The 22296-nt window shown below is 38.3% G+C and overlaps 1 protein-coding gene across 2 annotated transcripts in view; it reads right to left on the reverse strand.

Annotated features, from left to right (window-relative positions):
* Positions 1 to 349: 349 nt before the first annotated feature.
* Positions 350 to 22296, reverse strand: part of igsf11 (immunoglobulin superfamily member 11) — a 95125-nt gene continuing 73178 nt past the window's right edge. For both annotated transcript variants that reach the window (XM_065960217.1, XM_020644613.3), the window contains 6 exons: positions 17084 to 17247; positions 7344 to 7551; positions 6687 to 6842; positions 5006 to 5128; positions 3930 to 4077; positions 350 to 3235 (listed from right to left, as the gene is read on the reverse strand). In XM_065960217.1, the coding sequence (XP_065816289.1) occupies positions 2692 to 3235; positions 3930 to 4077; positions 5006 to 5128; positions 6687 to 6842; positions 7344 to 7551; positions 17084 to 17247 (1343 nt within the window). In that variant the 3' untranslated portion in view covers positions 350 to 2691. The remainder of the gene's footprint in view (positions 3236 to 3929; positions 4078 to 5005; positions 5129 to 6686; positions 6843 to 7343; positions 7552 to 17083; positions 17248 to 22296) is intronic.

Genomic DNA, 22296 nt, shown 5'->3' on the forward strand with positions numbered 1-22296 from the left:
CATCACGTGGCTTTATAAAACATTCAGCTTTAACAGAAAGTTTCCCAACTAAATGTTTGTTTTGAAGGATGGTATTCTTTCACATACTGGGCCTGAATCTATCTTTACTTTTAAGAGAGATTTTGGACAATTACATTTTCATATTCGCAATAATCTTTTTTTTTATTGCATAATTCTACATATTTCTATTCACATCCACTATTGTGGTCTGAATAGCATATTTTATTTATTTTAAGATTATCATTTATAATGATGTACTGTAATGTTCTTAAGACACAAGGCAGAACATTTGTATCATTCAAACTAAAACATACAACAAACAAACAAGTAAATAAAATAGGATACCAGCTGGACTGTATTAATAATATTTATTCACTACATTTTTCAGTGTTACTTTTTCCTATTTGATTTTAACCTATAACACTAAGAAGATGAATCTTATATTTACACATAGTTTTACAATCGGCAATATATTACATGTCATTATTCACACACAGAGCCAATATCACACTAGGTGTGCCACTCACCAACCTTGGCTGGATAGAGGATGTGTATTTCATTTAAATCTAGTTTTCAGGTGATTGCACAATATCACTGCTTCTCCAAAAAGAGGATAAAGTTAAGACTATGCTCTTCCAGCCTGGAATTGTCTCAGGGAAAAAGTAAAACAAATATTTTCAATACAAATTAACAAGTGGACTGATATTTCATAATTTGACCCCCCCCCCATCAACTGTATTCATAAATCGGTGCGTGTATGTGTGTTTATGTGTGTGTTGCAGCTGGACTTAACCAAATGACCATAGCTCAGTCCCAAAGTATATAAATAAATGTTACTAAGATGTTCTATTGTGTAAATTTATGGAATGAAATCAGTAACCCAAAAGTGCAGCAGCTTGGCTTGTATTTATTGCTCATTTTACCAAAGTATTTGTTGAGATTAAGGGGAATTTAGATCACTTATGATATAAGTTTAAAACAACAAGCTACATAAATGAGCTGAAAAGGCTTGAAAGCTTTCTTTTTTATATATGACTGGATCTTACACCGACAAGGAAACTGCATGAAGACATACATGAAACTATCCCGTCATACAAAGAGTTTCATCAGAGAAGTCATCTGGACACAATCCATCATCATCATGGGATTATTTTAGTTCAACATGGAGCTGTTAGCACATACAATTGTTAAATAAGACTTTAAATCAAAGAAGAAGCACAAATATAAAGAAAAGTCCTTTAAAAACACTGTGTGGGGGGGCAGTCGCTTGGTCTGTAAGGACTTGGGTTGAGAACTGGAGGGTTCAAGTCCCGGTATGGACCACAGGATGGAGGTTGGTCTGGTTGCTGGAGAGGAGCCGGGTCACTTCCCGAGGACTGCTGAGGTGTGTGCACTGGGAGCGCATAGCAGTCGTGTGTGAGAAACATGTCTCAATAACAAAGTGGGAAACAAAACTTTCCTCTCAGGCATTAGTAAAGTATTTAAAAATATAACTTCTGGATGTACCACAAAAGATTGCTGCATTAGATACTTTATAATGGCTACAAGAAATGATTATTGTCCATTTAGATGCACAATAATGAATGAGGATTAATCAATTGAAAACACACTGTTTTACTATGGTTAGGTTTGGTTAAAATATAAAGACTGTCAGTCAAATACAATAAAAGACTTTGTAACACATTGCTGTGTACTGTAACAAGGGAAAAGTCTAATCAAAATTAAGACACGAGTTGACAAATATGGTTCAGTCAGACATCTGATACATTTTCTTCAATTCAAAATCCAGCCCACTCGTTTAGTTACAACCCTCAGCCGACAAGAAACAACCTTGAATCCACTTCTCTTTAAAGCAGCAATTATTTGACATGAGTCTCAAACAACTGCAAGGATAAACACAGTAAAAACTTTGACAATCACTTGAACTTCAGGGCTAAATCAAAGGGACGGTAGCTTTCTGTTATGAAAAGTATTCAGGAGCTTTTCCCATCAAAGTCAATGCTTTGCAAATTCTCCAATATTCATTGTGTGTGCTGATAAAACTTTCAATTGATGCACTGTGTGAGAAATAAGACAGCAATTGATCTTAACAAAGATAAGTAAAGCATAATATAATATATGCAATGTATTGCAGCTCTCTTAGCTTCCTCCACCATAATAATATCTTGGTTTTCCTCCCTCAGATGTTCTTCCAGACTTTTAAACATGTCACTTTTACTATTGACAATAAAACATGCATTTATGTAAGAATCCTTGCTTGCTTCTGTCTAACCATGCAGTATGGATACATTGAAATGAAAGTACATTATGCTTCTGGAAAAAATACAAATAAAAAAGAAACCAAAATAATCACACTGAGCCAGCTGTGACAAAAATATTTGAACCTACTTTTTTGCAGGACATTTGACTTTTTTCTTTAAAAAATACTTCCAACCACACCTTAGGAAAAATATATCCAATAAGTAGACGATCAAACCCCACGTAGTGCTTTTGTCCACTGAGGGTCCACTCCTATAAAGAATTGGCATTAAATTAACTGTGCACTTTAAAACAGCAGTTTGTTTTAAGATAAATAGTTTAAGACATGTCCAAAGATAGAGTTTAAAGGGTCAGCTGTAGGCATCGTTCCATTTTCTGGTTTTCATCAGTGGATTTCAAAAAGTAGAGCTTTTAAGTTTAGTGACTCAGACTTCAGACCAGTGAACCGGCTCGGCTCTGGGCAGGCACCATGACAGGCACCGCCCCCATCCGCTCCAGGGTGGCTTGGCTCACAGCGAAGGAGTGTGTGTGTTGCCCATGAGGGGAAGGTACCACAGGTTTAAGACTCACAGAGCCATTGCTACGCACCATGGCAGGAGGTGAAGGGGCGGAGTTTGTAGTGACAACCAAAGTCTTTGGAGGTGGTAACGTGTGGCTGCCATTTGCAAATGCTGGCATTGTTGCTGTTGTGGGTTGCATGTGGCGGGCTGGTGGGGCTGAACCTGCTGCTGTGACCACTGTACTCTGGATATGTCCTGTGTTTTCTCCATGCGCTTGTTGTCCAGTCGTGGTGAAGTTATGGCGAGTGTCTCCATTGTAGCGTGTGTAGGAGTTGGTGTCATAGTTGGGTTTGGGGCTGTGCCAGTAGCGGCTGTTGTATGTGTTGGTAGATGTCAGAGTGTCATTTTCTGAAGATGAGGCGTCGGCATGGAAAGCCTTTACTGAGGATGACCTTTTGGGAGGGAGGTCATCTTCTCTGAAAAGGAGATAAAAGTTTGTATAATGAAGATATTATAAGAAAAGACTGAAAGTAAGTTGATGATATTTAGCACAAATCTTTTTTTTGACAGATTAAAAATCGAGAGCTTCTCTATGTAGCTCTGTTGTAACACAGTGGGTATGTCATCCAAACTTTGCTGGCATCAAAATGAAAATGGCCATATCATTTAAAAAAAACAATACATTTCTCAGTTTCAATATTTGGCATGTTGTATTTGTGCTATTTTCAAGTAAATATGGGGTTTCAATATTTTGAAAATGATCATATTCTTTTTCTTAGATGTATTATTGGGCTTCTTGTGCCTTTATTGGAGAGAAAGGACACTTAATACAGTCAAAAACGGGGAAAGAGAGAAGGGTATGGCATGTGAGGAAGTAGCCACAGGCAGCCCGCTTTAAGGGCTACAGCCTCTGTACCAGCGCCCTCATAATCTGTTTTATGCTGCTTGTCCACAGCATCACCACTATTTTGGAATCAAAGTTGTGCAGTGAAAGGGAACAATAAGAGTAATGGGGTAATTATGTAGGTGTAGGTATGTTACAGCTTCATATCATTAAAAGAACTATTTAACTCAATGAATATAAAAGATAAATCATTGTTCTGAAATGTGAGGCTTTGGGCGATTAAAGTAGTTCCTTATATTGGGCTCAATGACAAATAAAAGGCAAACCTGATCTCATTTGGGATCTCCTCCTCCTCATATTTGTTCTTGTTCTTCCAGTAGAAGAGTGTGACCACCACTAACAGGGAACAGATGATGACAGCTAGGACTCCTGTTGCAATGGTGCCTGCTATAAGTCCCACACTCTGAGGCTGGGCTGCAGGGCAGAGGAATGTGAGGAACAAGTGTCACAAACATTTTACAAATAAATGACAGTATGTTGAAGAGAGAGCTTGTTTTGATTTTGGCTCATGCGTCATCATGCAATTTACCTTAAGTTACTATAAGACTTTAAATGAAATACAGTTTGACCCTAAACTACGAGATGACTACTGTTACAATAATACATTCAAAGTACCTTTCTATATGTGAAATTACAATTTGAATCAGTTTAATACTTGAGTAAACTACATTAAAAAGACTGAAACAGATATACACTCTTTTGGCTCTTCCTGCTGAGTGACAGAAGTACTCAGTAGTTAATGATGTCATTCTAATGTCTGATTTCATTTGGACTCTAAAAATCATACTGTCACACATTGTCATGGTACAGTCAGGCCTGTAAAGCTGTATTACTAAAAACTACCCTCTGCCTCTATTACTGTCAAAAGTAAATGTTCAGAGTGCTGTAATATAGTAGAGCATATTCCTTCTTGTTTAGTAGTAGTGTATCCTCCTCCCACAGCAGTTATCTTAAACTTACATTTACTCTTCTATACATTTAAGTGTTTCTAAGTATACAGGTGAAATACTAGGTACTTTCATTGCATGCATTACAGGAAAGCATTTCAACAGTCACACACTATTGACCTGCTAAATGTTCGTCTGACGCTCTGACCACCAACACTCTGTCTGGTGTCTCCTTTGTCATATCTGTCGTTTTCATTTCACTATGTTTACGCAGCCTAGAAAAAAATACCATATAGGCCAAAGTTATCTATTTGATAATAATAAATTTGATAATTGTTTTTCATATTAAATGAGTGTGCTCCTGAGATTGAAATGTTTTCCATCTATATATATATACACACACACACACACACACACATATGTAAATCACTAGACATTCATGGCCAACAACTTACGGGCTACAACCTGCAGGTTGAGCAAACAGTTGCTCTTGCCGATTGCATTGCTGGAGGTACATTGGTAGAGTCCTGATGTGCTGGTGCTGACATTTCTCAGCGTGACAGTGCCTTGCATCTGATCTGATGAACACACAGTGAGCCACATGGTAAGGAAGGTGATTAAAGCACAAGCCCAATACACATATGGCAAAATGTGGCTTTTATGCCTTTAATGGAGAGACAGGACAGTGAATAGAGTCAGAAATCAGGGAGAGAGAGAGAGAGAGAGGGGAATGAAATGCGGAAAAGGAACCACAGGTTGGATTGGAACCCGGGCTTCCTACTTCAAGGACTTTAGCCTCTGAACATTGTGAACATTAGGCGTTCAGACTTACTACTCTGTGTTCTTTAAAATAAAGTCAAAATCATTCAGTTTTTATGTAATCATATTTGTGTGATAATATATAAAAAATCAACTAAACATACTGAACTCTATAATTCATGTGAAAATAAGTTCAATGGAAGAATAGTTGAGTCAGCTATCACATGATGAGTTGTGTTGGGAGCCTAATGGATTCATTAAAAGGCGTCAACATTTCATGATTTACAGGAAGAGATCCACATTTTCACCTCTGTTCCTGACAATGACACTTAAACTAAACCGATATAAAAAGAGGGTGGCTTAAAAATCCAAGATTGCATTTTGGTTTGAATCAAATGTTAAAAAAACAGAAGCAGAAAAATGTAAAACAGAGAACCAATACAAATGACTCTTCCAATGTGAAAGATTTGATTGGTCAAAAAGGTGGGTAGAAGGGGAAACACGTAACCGTTAAACAATATTGAGGATTTCCTGTTTTTCCCAAATGCAACTTAAATTTTGGTGAGAGACATGCAGCCATGTAAACAATAGATAGACACTCATGTTAGGCTCTTTAGAACCCTGAATTTTTGTTCCTTTTGAATTGCCATTGTAGCAGCTGTTTCTTCAAGTAAAAGTAGTGCTGTCACTCAAAAGGTAGCCATAGATTGTAAATCACAATTCTGAAGTTCTTGAAGACGCTTTGCCGCTTTGCTCTTAAACGTGAAAGCTAAAAGCCTCTGAAGGACCTTGGCAAAAAGTGGATTTTGTACTGACAGAAAGGTATCAACACTCTGGCATTTTTGGGTTGTTTGGCTGACATTACCAAAGGGTTTTCTGTGCTACTACAAGTGAACTGACTGAAATAGGCAACCTGTTTTGGATTTCTCAATTATGTGGAAACAGGGTAGCTGGGCAGTCTAAGTGTTAAAAGAGTGTATCATGCAAGGAATATTATCAAGTTGTAATAAGCTAACAGTTTTTTTTTGCACTGCTTCATATAGAGGGATTCAATTTCATGTTAATTTAGCAGGTGCATATGTATAAACTTGTAATCTCAACACTAGAGTGTGGGTGAGATTTGCTTTTGAAAAATGTATTTTTAACTAATTTAAGAATGTGTTAGAGAACATTTTGTAAAAGATTATATCATAACATTATTTTGCAAAAACTAAAAATGCCCTCAGCAGGATCATGGGGTCGGGGGTCGGGCAGTAGTTGAGGCCTGGCACATGACAGGTGGCGGTGATGGAGCTGTTTAGTCTGAGCTATGTGTGTCAGATTTACCAGCAAAGGTGGGGCAAAAAGGTACTCCGATGGCCAGCTTGTTTGTAATACCTTGCATGGCGTTGTGCGGCAGTTTTGGCAGCGCATCCAGCTTCTCCCACGAGTAGGACGGTGTGGGAATTCCTTCTTCTGAACTGCAGATCAGCATGATGTCACTGCCTACATCCAGCGTGCCCTGGATTCGACACGATGGCATTGAGGGCGGCACTGGCAGAAGAGGAGGGTGTAAGCAGTGATGTGTTTACAAAGCAAATCAAATGTTTTCCTACTGCAGAGCAAATATCACTTTTATGGAATCCCATAAATCCAACTATACATGCATGGAAATTTCCTCTTAGATTTAGAGATTCTACCTTTTACATTTTTGTCATGATTGACAATTATTTTGACTCCGACAGAATTGATTGCCATTACCAACTAAAATGTGGTTGAACAACCAACATCGAAGGTTAAAAAATGTAAATAGTGAAAACTGAATAGAAACAGATTGACATGAAGCAGTTCTTGCAGACATAAAAGCCTTTTTCCCATAAACCTTAACTAACAATTCAATTTAACTGATTGCAAAAAAAGCATCTACTAGTCAGAACTGAACCAAGCACCAAAAAGTGTATCGCAATAGATGATCTTCTTTTAGATGAGAAACTGTTCTTGTCTAATTTCTTTAAATCATAAAACAATACTCTGTAGTGACCTGCAGTTGGTTACCTAGCACAGTGAGCCCGATGACGCCAATGTTGCGCCCCCCTCTGTCTGGGAGGTTGTTGACGAGGCACTGATACGTCCCAGTGTCAGACAGCTGGGTGTTGTTGATGAAGATGGAGGCACTTGTACTTGGCATGGTGGCCACAAAGCCCACACGACCATTGAGATGGTTGGCGAGGCTGAACACCTGGCCGCCCTGGTAAATGATCACCTGGATGGGGAAAAGGCCGACAGACACATTAAAATCAAACAGCGTATCTTGTCAAAGTATTGTAACATATGAGGCCCCTTTCCAGCACGGATCTCCCTTTTTGTGCTATTTTCTGTGTTTTTTGTTTGTGTTTTTTTTGGATACTTATGCAAACCGCTGCTACAGCTTCCAGGACTTACTTGGTATTGGTTTTCGGCACAAGTTACCTATCACAGCTGACTTTTTCATTGCACTTAGAATATACAACGTTGCGACAGGTACCCCGTGGCTTGTTATCGGGGACAGCAGGCCTCCTGCTGAAACTCAAGCCTCCTCTACACTTGAGAAATACACTTGATCATGTTTATTCCAACATCAAACAGACATACAGAGCCACACTTCTCCCTCACCTAGGCCAGTCAGACCACCTTTCTCTACTCCTTCCCCCCTACACCCCTCTCAGGAGGACACCCCTTACAAAGACTGTCACAACTTCAGGATGCACTTTCTCAGCTAGCGGACTGCTTTGTAAACACCCAGTAAGATGTATTTGAACATCAAGACCTGGTTGAACACACAGAGACAGTACTGACTTACTTCAAGTACTGCATTGGAAATGTCACTGTTGAAAAATGCATCCAGGTTTTGTCCACCCAGAGACGCTGGATGACCAGCCAGGTCAGAATGCAGCTCTGCCTTCAGGTCAGGTGATAGAGTGCTTTAGAGCGCTGCTAGAGCCGACCTGAAGAGAGACATTAAGGATGCTAAGGCGGTCTACAAAAGGAGGATAGAAGACCACCTCAAGTAACAACAGGTGTGGCAAGGTATACAGTACATCACAAACTTCAGGGACTACAACATCACACCTGGCAACTGCTTCTCTGCGTGGTTTGAGACAACCCAGCACCACACAGCCTCCACCAACCCATAGCACCCTCACTGTACAGGAGCACAAACAGCTGGAGTGCAGACCAGCTTTCACAAGTCTTCACCAGCATCTTAAACCACTTCCTGTCACAAGCCACCATCCCATCCTGCCTGAAATCAGCCACAATCATCCGCGTGCCCAAGAATTCATCCACAGACAGCCTCAACGACTACCTTCCAGTCGCTCTTACACGGGTCGTTATGAAGTGCTTTGAGAGGCTGGTTTTACACCACATCAAAGCCAGCCTTCCTCAGACCTTCAACCCACACCAGTTTGCTTATAGAGCAAACAGATCCACGAGGACCGCCTAGCCATGGCTCTCCACACTGCACTGAGCCACCTGGAACATCAGGATGTAAGGTTACTTTTCATCGACTAAAACTGAGCCTTCAACACAATCATCCCGGACATTCTGCTTACAAAACTGTATGACTTAAGCCTCCACTCATACACCTGCTCATGGATAAAAGACTTCCTCACAAACTGTCCCCAGACTGTTTGTCTCCTCCACCTGGACACTCTGCACCAGCTCTCGACAGGAGTGTGTGCTGAGCCCACTCCCTTTACACATATGACTGTAGAGACACACATATATATTACCTGCTGTAAATACTCTCTACAAACACACTGCACATCTTAACTGAATGCAAGTTGTTTGTTGTAGGTAGCTGTGTGTGCACTTTAAGGTGAAGCTTTATATATATAGTCATATAATGTATAATGACAATAAAGGCATTCTATTCTATATGGCGCCAGTCTTTCTAACCGTAGAACTTGATAAGGTCTTTCATTGTATCAGTGCACTTCTCTTAACTGGCTTGTTAAAATGTCTCTCACTAGAGGGAGACATTGTTCTACTAAGAGGCTGGAAAAGCTTGACAATTGGCAGAGAAAGAAAAGGAGCAGTCAGGCTTTTATTTCCAGAGAAATTAACAAAAAGACAAACAAAAATCTTTTAACTTAAAATTCAGCAATTCTAGGGTTTAGAGTATGCAAATCAAGTACATTCAGCATTTGGCATTCATTCTCTAATCACTAGCTACTCTATAAAATGTGATGAGGAGTCACTAACTACCCATTAACTAATGGTTAATTAGTAGTTCATTTCTCAATTGTTCCCCAGTAACAATGCAACATTTGTTTACCTTATTGTAAAGTGTTACCTCTAAATTGAAAATATTTGAAACAGAAAACATAAAATCTGCAATATGATGGTCCCAACAAATGCTATGTATTAAATGTTCCTTAAAAGCACTAAATCATTCAAACTTAATGATGATAATATCTACAAAGATAACATACACACATCTAAAGATGAAGGTAGGTTTTTCTCTGGTCAAATTAAAAATGCATAAAATGATTAGTTCTGCCAGGCCACAAGCTTTAACAGCTCAAATGTGAGACAGCTATCACCCATCCTGTGGCCACACCAAAGAAGAAGAGACACACATACACACTGGGCACATACACAAAAGACAGGCACTAACTCACACCCCTCAGCTGGGTCCACACAAAAGATAATAGGGAACACATGTACACATACTACATGCAAATAAATCTGGTACTCACGCACAAAAAAGCTAACTCACACAAAAATGCACACACACATTCACACAACTAATTGAGGGGAATCAGAGGGTCTATTCATTTTGCTGAAAAGAGCCCTCAACCAATGCAGGGAAAAAAGTATCATGTGTATGCCTGTGTGAATGTTTGTGGTGTGTGTGTGTGTGTGTGTGTGTGTGTGTGTGTGTGTGTGTGTGTGTGTGTGTGTGTGTGTGAGTGCATGTGCGTGTGTTTGCATTTCATGAAATGCATTGTTTCACAAAATATTTTGTGTTTCACAAAATGTTTTCACTTTTCTTGAATGTTATGGCATTTCACTAAATGTTTTTGCCTTTCATTTAATGTTTTTGTGTTTCACGTTATGTTTATCATTAAATTATTTTGCATTATATTACATGTTTTTGTGTTTCACTTAAATGTTTTTGCATTTCACAGAATGTTTTTGGTGTTTCATTAAATATGTATGCGTTTCATGCAAGGTTTTTGTGTTTCAAGAAATGTTTAGCGTTTTCCAAATTCTTTTTGTGTGACACAAAATGTTTTTGTTTCATATTTCTGATCTTAGTTTTATTAAATGTTTGAATTGTTATGTTGTAATGTTTTTAAATAGTATTTTTTAATGAGCTATGAACAACACTAATTAATTTAAAGTTCTATAAAAATAGATTTATTAACTTATTTTTTATTATTAAATGTTTCTGTGTTTCACAAAACAATTTTGGGTCACATGTTGATAATTAAGAAATTGATAAATAATTAAATGGAATTGAATAACCTAAAGATTTGGTTTCCATCCATGTGGAATCCATTCATCTGTCCTGTCAACCTAAGTAATCAAACCAACACGCACCCCCACACATGGTCTTTAAGCAGAGAGCCATCTGAGAAGACTTGCTGAAGTAGTAATGTAGTATGCCAGGGTAGGCAAGTGTCAGAGTTCTATTCAGTAATACTTTATGGCTTTCAGTCTCAACTGTAATCATTTATGACATTCTCTTCCGCTAAAATGACCTTCTACGTGTACTGTTGCCCAACACAGCACTTTATTTCATTTAACTTTCAGACAAATCCCCAAAGTCTTGCACACATGCAGCTCGCAGAAATATTTTTTTCACATGTCACTACAAATGGTATGCATCACTGTCCTTATGTTATGTGCTGTTGGAACAATACACAAAGAAATGTACTAGCAGCCAGTTGCAAATCAGCCCAAATAGTTGATTTAGGATGTTCGGGTGGGACATCAGATGTCAAGTGTGGCCCATGGAATGAATATTCATTATCTGTTCAAGTGGTAGATTTAAGATAGATAATAAAATCTTTATAAATCTCCAAAGAAATTGCTGTGCCATGTTGCTCAATTACAGAACAAGAAAGATTAGCACAAAGGAACTTCAAATATAAATATCAAAAGTAATTCAAAGTACACAAAACCTAAAGTGTATTATAAAGTATCAAGTGGATGAGGGTGAAATTCAGAGAAATTGAGTCGTAAAACAAATAAATAGAGGTAAATTAAATTAAGTAACAGAGTAAGCTAAGTATGGCAAGTCAAATCTTTGAAGTCAGATTGTGAATATGTGAAGTGCCAGTTTATGACAATGCAGTGCATTGAGGAGAAAAACATTTCATAAGAAGGATCTGTGTGTAATCTGAGCTTGGTCTGTTTTCTTAACGTAATAAAAGAGACATGTGGAGTTATTAAATTTCACTGATAGTTAACAGAAGTGTAGACAACAGACACTGAGGATATTGTAAGCTAGGCTTCATGATCAGATTATCATCACTGTGCGCTGAGTCTGCATTACAATTTTAAAGTATAATTAATGGATAAAATGAATGCCAGTTATATTTTAAATTCATTTTATTGCATTCTGAAAGGTTAAAAATTGGAAAATTGAATAAAATATGAAGCACAGAATCAAGTGAAGTTTGTAAAACACATTCCAGGATAATGCACACTTACAGCATCAGGTCCCTCTTCAAAACACTCTTATATAACCATGCCCATCACGCTTATAGAACAGAAATTTGTAAAATATTAGGGAGCTAATATTAACTAGTGTCTGTGTTGTACAGAGAAGAAAGGTAAGTAAAGGGGGATCTCTTCTCTATTATATATATATATATATATATGTGTGTGTGTGTGTCTGTGTGTTTGTGCAGGGTTTTAACTGCACTGGAGGCCATAGCACGATAGGTGGGCGCTCTAGTATTGGTGACGTAGACTTTGCTAAGTTAAGCACGTCATCTATCCTGCCTACACTTCCCCTCTGTGGAGGAAAGTTTAATTAAATCTTCTCACAGGTTAACCATCCCAACTCGAACCTATCCCTCTGACACCTCACCTGCAGAAATTCAGCTAAAAACTCCCTACTCTCTTCAGTATTCACTTCACCGCTCACAGAGGGTTGAATATTATATATATATAATATATAATATATATATATATAATATTTTTGTAAGTGGAAAGAGAAAGATGCTGATTTTCATGGTTAAGTAACTATAACTGCGTGGCAACAAATGTAAGTTTAACAATACCATATTACTGGGTATTTGAAAATGTTATAGATTTTTGCTACAATATTAAAAGCAACACATAACCTATTATATATTAGACAATGGTTTGTTTTGAATTTTTTTTTTATTAGGTGCAATAAAGTGACAAACTGGTGATATACAAATCAGGCACAAAAAAAACAAACAGACAAGGTCAGGACAACGGCTCCAAAATACAGTAAAATAAAAAATACAAAAATAAGACAAATAAAGACAGCAAAATAAGACATCAACAGACACACATCATACTACGAACAGAAAAAATACAAAACTATATGAAATACCTAAGAAAGGATACAAAAAGTGAAAGAAGCAATAGAGAGAGAGAGAGAGATAAGGGGAGGGAGAGAAGGTGCTTAGTAAAGGGGACTTGAGAGGTGGAAGAGAGTTGAAGAGTTGAGCAGTGGTATGTGTTTAATATGTTGATGTTAAACAATGTTGTGGTGTGAGAGGTGAGAGTTTGTGTAATGATTATGTTTTAGCGGAAGTTGACTGCAGCCGGGGTTTTGGGGTTGTTTTAAGAAAAAATAAAAGTGTATGAAAATGCAGTCACTTATAAATTGAGTGTGTGTGTGTGTGTGTGTGTGTGTGTGTGTGTGTGTGTGTGTGTGTGTGTGTTTGTGTGTGTTTGTTTGTGTGTGTGTTGGGTGTGATTGGTGCACAGGCAGAAAGAGTTGATGGGTGGGATGTTGTGGGGGTAGTTATGAGTTGAGGTTGTTGATTGTTGGGTTCCAGACAGATTCAAATTCGGCAGTTTGATTTCTGAGTGAGGCAGTTAGTTTTTCCATTGATATATATTCGGTGAGTAAGTTTTTTCAATGTGTAATGTTGATTTTTTTTCTCGACTTGCAGTTCATGAGAACAGTTTTCTTGGCGATGGTTAAAGCTATGAGGAGTATTTTGCTGGATGTGATATTTAAGTTCATGGTAGATATGTCTCCTAGTAGGCAGAGTGTGGGTGAACATGGGATGTGGCAGCTCAAGAGTACAGAAAGGTGGTCAGTGATGTCATGCCAGAATTTTTTTATCGGTGTACAGTCCCATGTGGCGTGTAGGTATCCGTCTGTGGTGTTTTGTGAGCAGTGTGAGCATAATTTAGAATCAGTGAAGCCCATTTTAAACATCCTCTCACTCGTGTAGTGAACTCTGTGAATAATCTTGTATTGTATGAGGTTTGTATTGTTTGATATGAGAATATGTTTCTGCAGATTTGGGTCCAGAAGTCGGCACTGGGGGCTATCTGGAGGTCAGTTTCCCATTTTGTGAAGGGTACGGATATTGTTTGATCAGATTTCAGGATTATTTTGTAGATTTTAGATAATATTTTTTTCCTTTTTTTTTGATATTGATTATGTCTGTGGTTAGTGGTGGAAGTTCAAAGTTGGATGTAATAATATTGATTTTGCTTTTTATAGAGGAATGAATTTGATGATATTCTAAAAAGTGCTGTTCCCCAATGCCAAACTTCTGAATCAAATGAGGGAATGAGGCAAGAGTGTTGTTATGAAAAATGTGCTCGAGGTGTGTGATTCCTTTAGTGAGGCATTTAAAGACTTTAACATTTTTAATTTAAAGACTTTATTACTCTAAGGGCGCGGTCACACTGGCCATCTGTACCGTGCCCAAGCACGCTTCAACCCTAAAGTCCAGTTCGTTTGACCAGTGTGACCGCTCCGTATCGGTACACTTCTTTGGCTTTGGCACACTTCGGAGAGGTGTGCTTCGGTACGGTACACTTCATATTCGAGTACAAGCATGCGGGTACACAACACTGACAGCCTTCATTCAGGAGAAATCCAGAGTGTCATGGCTGTATCTGACTAAAATGACACAATATAAGCCACAAAGTAGCTGTCATGTTCTCTGTGTTGTTCTCCGATGTGCGGCCGCTGACTCGCCTGTGGACTCGGCCGCGCGTCTATTTAATTTTTTACATTTATTTATTGCTGTGTCTGATTAAAATGGCTTAAAATAAGCTGCAAAGTCAGAAAAGTAGCTGTCATGTTCTGTGTTTTTCTCTGATGTACAGACGCAGACTCGACGGCGCGTCTCTTTCTCTCTCTCTCTCTCTCTCTCTCTTTCTCTCTCTCTCTCTCTCTCGTCCACCTGTTTGTAAACTGAGCATGCTTCATAATAACATAAAGCGTGCATGTGTTGTATTACGACGTTATGTACAAGAGGTAATCGTGCTTAGGCACGGTTAGTCCTGGCCAGTATGACTTTGGGCCGTGCCGGCCAGCATGGGAATGGCACAGCGGGGGGGCAATCGTGCTTGAGTACAGCACGGTACAGATGGCCAGTGCGACCGCGCCCTCATCCCTCCAAATTAAGATCCCCCCAAAAGTGCATAAACTGAAAAATTATTTAAAAAATCATAAACTCACTCATACATATTTAAATTCAAGAAATAGGCCATTGGGCAGTATTTTTTATTTTTATACTATTCTCGTTATTTTGACTTTATAGTTTCTTTTAATTCACAATTTAAAAGTACCAACGCCAGTTAAGCTTCTATGAATTAATAACAAATTTCCTCCTATTTTGATTGGCCTAATTGTCCTCACCTTTGTCTTGTTAGTTTTAACTATGTTTGATTACCCAGTCTAGTCTTTGTTTGGACATTTAAGAATGTTTTTGTCTGCTTATTAGCCTTTAGTTTAAATCAATATTTTTGGTTTGGATCCTGCACTTGGGTCCTCTTCTTTGTTTTTTTTTCATCGAACCTGACACTTCTCCACTTCTTCCCTACCATGCCTCCTTCATCCCCTTCTCATCCCCACCGTGTCTCCTTTACTTCATCCCTGCTGTCACAGTCCAGGTTCAACTCACTGTAAAACTCTTGTATTTACTTCCACTGTGCAAAACAACAGCTTTGTGACATGAACCAAAACAAACACAAAACTTGATTTAAGAATGGCTGCCTCGAGGTGCAGGGGTTCATTTGACTCTCTAGCTGGAACAAAAGCTTCAGGAGAAAGCTGTTAGGCCTGGGGCAGTGTGTATTTGTTGGATGGGCTCTCACACACAGAAAACTTCTGAAAGACTACTGATATTTGCAGGAGCTGTATGTGTGAACGCAAACAGCCAATTTGTTCACTCAGAGTTCAGCAGAGTTTCTACTGCCAGCCTCTAGTGATTTAATGAGAACGCAGCAGGATATTACTCAGAGAATTTACCTCGAGCCAGGGGGAGAGGGTGGCCACGTTTGTATCCTGTGACTAATTCGTAAATTGGAATTTCTTATCAATATAAACTCTGAAAGATTTTCAATAGTTGATTAAAACATTTATTTTGAGAGAATTTCAGTTGTGTGTATTAGAGCTCTTCATTTGAGTATGTGAGAACATTTCAGTGGTTTTAGGAGAGCATATTTTTCATTTGTATTTACGAGCGTGTATGTGAGAGCAGTTTTTTAGTAGCGGATATGAGCGCACTACTTGTATGTGTGTGGTTTTCTTTATGTGAATGACTTTGGTTTAATATGTGTATGTGTATCTGCATGGTAGTTCTGAATAATGAACCTAACGGCTCCTCATAGCTGCCTCATTATCAAACTGAAGGAGTGACTATGTACATATACCCATTTGAAAGTGGATAACAAATCTCCAGACCTGATATTATTCATATGTTTTGAAGTCATTCTGATCGACAGGCTGTGGTCAAAAAGTAAATAATTGTTCCAAACAAGGGCACTAAAGAAGGCACACAGGCAGGTGCTCCAGTCCCTTTCTTGTCTATGTGTGTACTTGCCTGTATATGTGTGTGTGTAATGGTTCGTGTGTGTCCATGTGCATGTATGTGTGTGGTGAGAACAGCTGTGAAATAGAGCCCATTGTAGGCGTGAGGTAATTAGTGCAGAAGATGATTGTATTATTTGGACCGCCGATCAGCGTGGGGGTTCAAAGTGAAAGAAGGCAGGTGAGCTTGTACGGCCTGCAGCTGCACGTTAAACAATTCAAATGGAATCACATTAGCACTACAAGGGGGGAGAAACAAATCAGAAGAGGACGAGATGTTGTTTTTAAACTTGATATAAGACAAGCTTAATGGCAACAACTTTAATATAAATCATGTAGGTCTCCCATTTGCTGTAAATCTTTTCAAACAACTTTAATAGACTAAAAAAAGCTACAGGGTGCTCCTATTGTTTGAAGGAAAACTGCTTCCTAATATGTATAAAACAATATATATATATACATTTATATGAATCAAACCAATTTAAGTTAATTCAAATTTATGTTTATTAAGGTATATGGTTTTTTTTCATAGTCATTTATTGTGTCACAAAGACAAATTATGTATCTCACTGGATGGATCCTATAAACTTAAGTAGTTTAGGTGAATTTGGCTCAAAGTTTTTTCTTGACTTTTGACTTTGTAAGCCTTCTTTCAACCTCTGAATTGTTTTAATCAGAGCACAACTTAGTGCTAATCAACCCATGTGTATCAAAATAATGGGAACAATAAATTGAGTGAAAGCCTTAATGAAGCGCACTGTACCTGTTCTGGCTGGTTGGCATTGGAGAGTGGGATCACCATCCAGATGATATTCAGGTTGTTGAGGGCAGCACTTGTGGCAAAGGAGCAGGGCAGGATGGCTGCTTGGCCCCGGGCCACCTGGATACTGCTCTGGGAAACAGTCACATCCAGCGCCTGCACACAAACTGCAAGAGGAAAGCCACCCAAACCATTACCAAAGACCATACCAGTAAAACAAGACCACCAGATAGTGGTAAGAGAAAACACAATATCTTCACATCAAAATTGAAAGACCCAAGAGATATATATTGTTGATCATCTGTTAAGAGTGTCGAAAGACACACTTTAGGATCACCTCCATCAGTGACAAATGTGCCTTTAGTTTGAGAAACAGAAACAGAACAGAAGACACAAACACAGAGGACGTGTACTTGATAAATATAAGTCATTACAATGTTAAATAATGCACCACTTCTTTAAGGTAAGACAGCCCCTTGTCTTTTTAAATCCATAACTTCCATGTATAATAATTTTGGGATGTAGGTCTTTGTTAAGTGGGTAAAGTACACAATACCTTTTACAACCCAACTTAAAAAAAACTTGAACTATCTCTTTAACATTGAATATAAGCACTTATTAAATAAACATGACAAGCAGTATGGTGGTTATTTTTATGTACTCATTTCTGCTTCCTCAATACCCTGTAAGGAACTCACCACCACCACCACAGTCCAACAGAGACAAACATGCACATCTTTATTTTCAGACCAGCCAAATAAATGACAGATCTAAATTAAGTTAGATCTTCCCCACCAGAGTGTATCCATGTCCTAAAACCACAAATGGAGGTAATTAAATCACTATTACTACTACTACTTTGTCATTAAACGGTCAGGGGGAGAATGGCACAGATATGATATCATTGATGATTGAAAAACTATCAATACATAATTTATCTTGTATGTAAGAGTTAAGCAGGATGTCAACTGCAGTGGATGAGCAACTGGCACACCGAAAAAGCATACAAGGACTTAGCATGAGAAAGTTGAAACTGATAAGAAGAAAGAGAAATAAATGCACGGAAAAATAGATTGGATAGAAAGATGGTGGAAGGATTTAGTTGATTAGAAGAAGGCAGAGATTAAAGAGTCGACTCAGGTATAGCTGGTAGTGCATGTAGTGCTATAAGGTCAACCAACAACATGTTATCTCCCTTAATTTAAAACTGCTGTTGATTACTGCATGAGAAAATCAAACACCTCAGAGATTATGGTAATGTGTGTGTGTGTGTGTGTGTGTGTGGGCTTACTTATGTCCTCAATCAAGCAAGGTGCATTTTACATGATTTGGAGAGTGCAACACTTCTGCTTTCTCACTGAAACACACGTCCTCATGGACAGTAATATTCAGATATGAACCTGATTTTATGGAATTGAATATAAAATAGAATTGATTAATCTTAAAACAGGAAGGAAGAAGTATAATCAGTATTAATTAATCCATTCACACAGTGTCTTTTCCACAACTCGGCAGGTGACTGCAGTAGCTATGGATTGAACCCCAGACCTTGTGCTTGAGAGACAATCCACTCTACCACAGAAAAAGAATCAGGAGATGTATTAACAACAGACAAGACCATGAAGTAAATAAAACCTTACTGTTACCTCAGGGAAGAGCCTAATTGAACAGCTCTGATTAGCATCATTCACGCTCCTAGACACTTTGACAGAACAGTACAGATATCAGCACACATACTGTAAAGTGATAACAATATGTTTTATATTATCATAACATTGAATACATTCATTTGCCAATGTACATTACAAATACTGTGCTATAGCAGAGTAATATGCCTGAGTGAAAGAGTAGGATATACACATTCAAAGCCTTAAACTATCTCAGGGTGTCATTACTTCACACTCATTGAGAAGATCAGATCTCACACAGTCATTTACAAAGCTGCTTGTGCAGGTTCTTTCTAAACAAGACAATTGCATATAAATGTTTATGGGAGTGCCTGCTTATGCAGTGAGACATCTGCAGATGTTATTTGATATTGTTAATATATTTCTTATAATATATTTTTAATATTTGTTATAGTCACTTGGATAATAGTGTCTGTCATATATTCCCTGAATATATTAAAACCAAATTATTAATACCTGTCATACATGCAGAACATATGAGGAGCAGCCTGTGTAGTTGAGTCCCTGTATCTGTCTGTTGGTGGAAGTACAGGCATGTGGCTAACATCATGCATCTGATTATCTGCAGGATGTGTGATGTTCTTGTCATGCCTCTCTACGGTTTGCACTTTGATTAGATTCCATATACGCATGAGACCATACTGTGGCTTTGCTAAAAAGGTTAATTTCTTGAGCCCAAATTGCATTAGTGATGACGTTTTATTTTCCACAGCTCCACATTGACTTGCTTGGGGCCATTATTGAAAACAGTTTGACAAATGACCTGAGGGACATACATAAATTGTCTTTCCTTTTGTTGTCTGATTTCTCATAAAACTACTCCCTCCCAGCAATCCTTAATTATATTCTTATCTAGTAGTGAGGTGATCATTGTGATGCAAGGAAGATAAATGACAGACAAGCAGTACAGAAGAGGCCTGACATATACTCCTTTGTATAGCCGTATAAATAACTAGTTGGAGTTGCAACTTTTGCAGAATTATAAATAAAACACAAAGATGTACAGTTGCATCATGCAGGTTGCAGTTCACAATTTGGAGAGAACTACAGACATATGGGCATGATGTATTATGCTTTATTATAAACAGGAATATGAATGGAATATTCCATAAGAAACTCATGACCCCCTTCATTGGATTATTTGGAATCAGGTTTGGAAAAAGCGGTAAAATTATTGTTGTCCATGCAAACATAGCTATACTTTCTCTCACCCTCTTGTTCTCCCTCTTTGAATTTAAACGATAAGTAAGAGCGATTTATTGATCTAACCAAATACTAAAAGTGAACCTACAGCAAGGTAAAAAAAAAAAAAGCAAAAGCCATTTATCAAAAATGTAAAACTAAACAAATTACCACACACAACACCTCTGCCCTTACACAAACTATTTACTGGTCTCTTGCAGTAGACTCAGAGGCTTCATGATGAACTGAGTTTTTTGTACTGCAGATGCTGTGATGCTGCTACTGGCCATTAGAGACCAGGAAAAATCAACAAGCAAGCAGAGACGTGTGTAACCCAGGTGGTATAGTGGTGTACCCAGCTGCTAAATGGCAACTCATCAAGCACCATGCTTAAAGCACGGTTGATGTAAAAATAAACTTACAAGCACATTTAGTATTCAGTTCTCATCCTGAAAACGTATTGAAAAACTACAAACTGCCTTAACAACACATTGTGGGCTACCAAGTGCAACTGTTTAGTTGGCCAATGTGCTGGGCTATTTCTAACCATTGGTACGGTAACTTTGAGTATGTATTCAACATATGAGAATCACATATTTTAATAGTGATGTGATTGTGGTTGACATTTTCCCTTTTGAACTCAGACTGAGAATATATTCTAAGCGAGAAAACAGTTGGTGAGTTGTCCAAAAGAAGAAGTAAATGAAAGCATTTTCTACTTTGCACAGAAAGTAAAAATCCCTGGTTTAAATTAACGGCATGAAATACAGTTCATCTTATCAAAAAAGAGCCGAATCAGCCAAAAAAAGGCTGACGGGGCAGACGGGTAGCAACGGAGCGGAACACACTGTAAAAACTAGCGCAACGACCGCTCACGGACGGTCCAACTAGGACCGACGGCCGATGATCTCTTTGGTGTGTCAGGGCCTGAAGAAGTGCCAACAAATCGTCTCCATGACGAAGTTCAGACAAGATGGAAAAGCTCCTTCTATATGTAAAAACTACAATTCTTACACTTCAGTTGAAAAAACCCGACAGCTGTTGCTTCCTGTTTGTAAGTTGAAGCCAGCACAATGCAATACTTTGTGTAACCTTACACAAACTACCAACAACACCAATAACATTATTAGATATGATATAAAAATATCAGTATCGTTATCTGTACAGTACATATGTTTAGAAATCTGATTGGAACTGAAAAAAGTGGATCAGTGCATCTAGGGTTAATACCCGGTCAGGTTGTCAGTCAATTGTAGGGTTCTTCACTGTTTTTAAAAATAAGTAATATTTCACTTAATAAAATAATCATAAAAATGACATTTTTGCAAATAAAATGTAAGTTTATATTAAGCTGAACGCGTGATCAACCAAACTCGTGTGCACTGAGAAAGCAGAAGGTTAAAGTAGGCCGTTGCCTTGGTGCACAGATAAGCCTTAGCACTGGAAGACTTTAGCTAAAGCAGTCAACAGATGGCTCTGCACATACAGCCCTAGTCTCACACACACACACACACACACACACACACACACACACACACACACACACACACACACACACACACACACACACACACACACACACACACACACACACACACACACACACACACACACACACAAAACATCACGTTCCAACTTTGGGGAAGTACATTAATCGAAAGTACACGGTTCAAATCAAAGCTATTACAACATAACAAACAACAAGAAAAACATTAAAACATGCCAATTAGTTAATGTTGTGTGTGTCATGAAAGAGCTAATGAACCAGACTTCACCCCAGTAAAGAATCAAACTTTGCTCATATCAGCCACCATCTACATTGCAGCTCTCACAATTTCTCTGATCTTTTTTCTTCGGTGACATTCACTGACAAACTTTGCTTTTCACAGCAACAATGCAGGAATGATGAGCAGGGCAACCAAAAATCAGATACTTCTTAGTATATCTTTTTACAATAATGGGTAAAATATAAAATTTAACATTTTGTCTCGCGACCCCCAAGGGGGTCCGGACCCCCACTTTGGGAACCCTGCACTAGATAATAATAAGCCCTGTTTCCACCGAGTGGTCTGAAATGGATCAGTACAGTTTAGGCAAGGTACGGCCCTTAAGCTACCTACAGTAAGGTCACTTTGTCCAATCACCCTTTGTTAGAAAGTCTCTTGTTTAAGTGTTTGTTCAATATTAAAAAAATTGAATGTTTAGAATGTAGAAAGTAGGCAACCGTAGATTACAGAGCGGTCTGATGAAGGACCCTCACTGTAATCCTGTTTTAAGATTTTTTGCTTTTTCTCTTATGTTATTTGTTCATCACACACACACACACACACACACACACACACACAC

Source organism: Labrus bergylta, chromosome 11 (genome assembly GCF_963930695.1).
Source record: "Labrus bergylta chromosome 11, fLabBer1.1, whole genome shotgun sequence".
Lineage (NCBI taxonomy): Eukaryota > Metazoa > Chordata > Actinopteri > Labriformes > Labridae > Labrus > Labrus bergylta.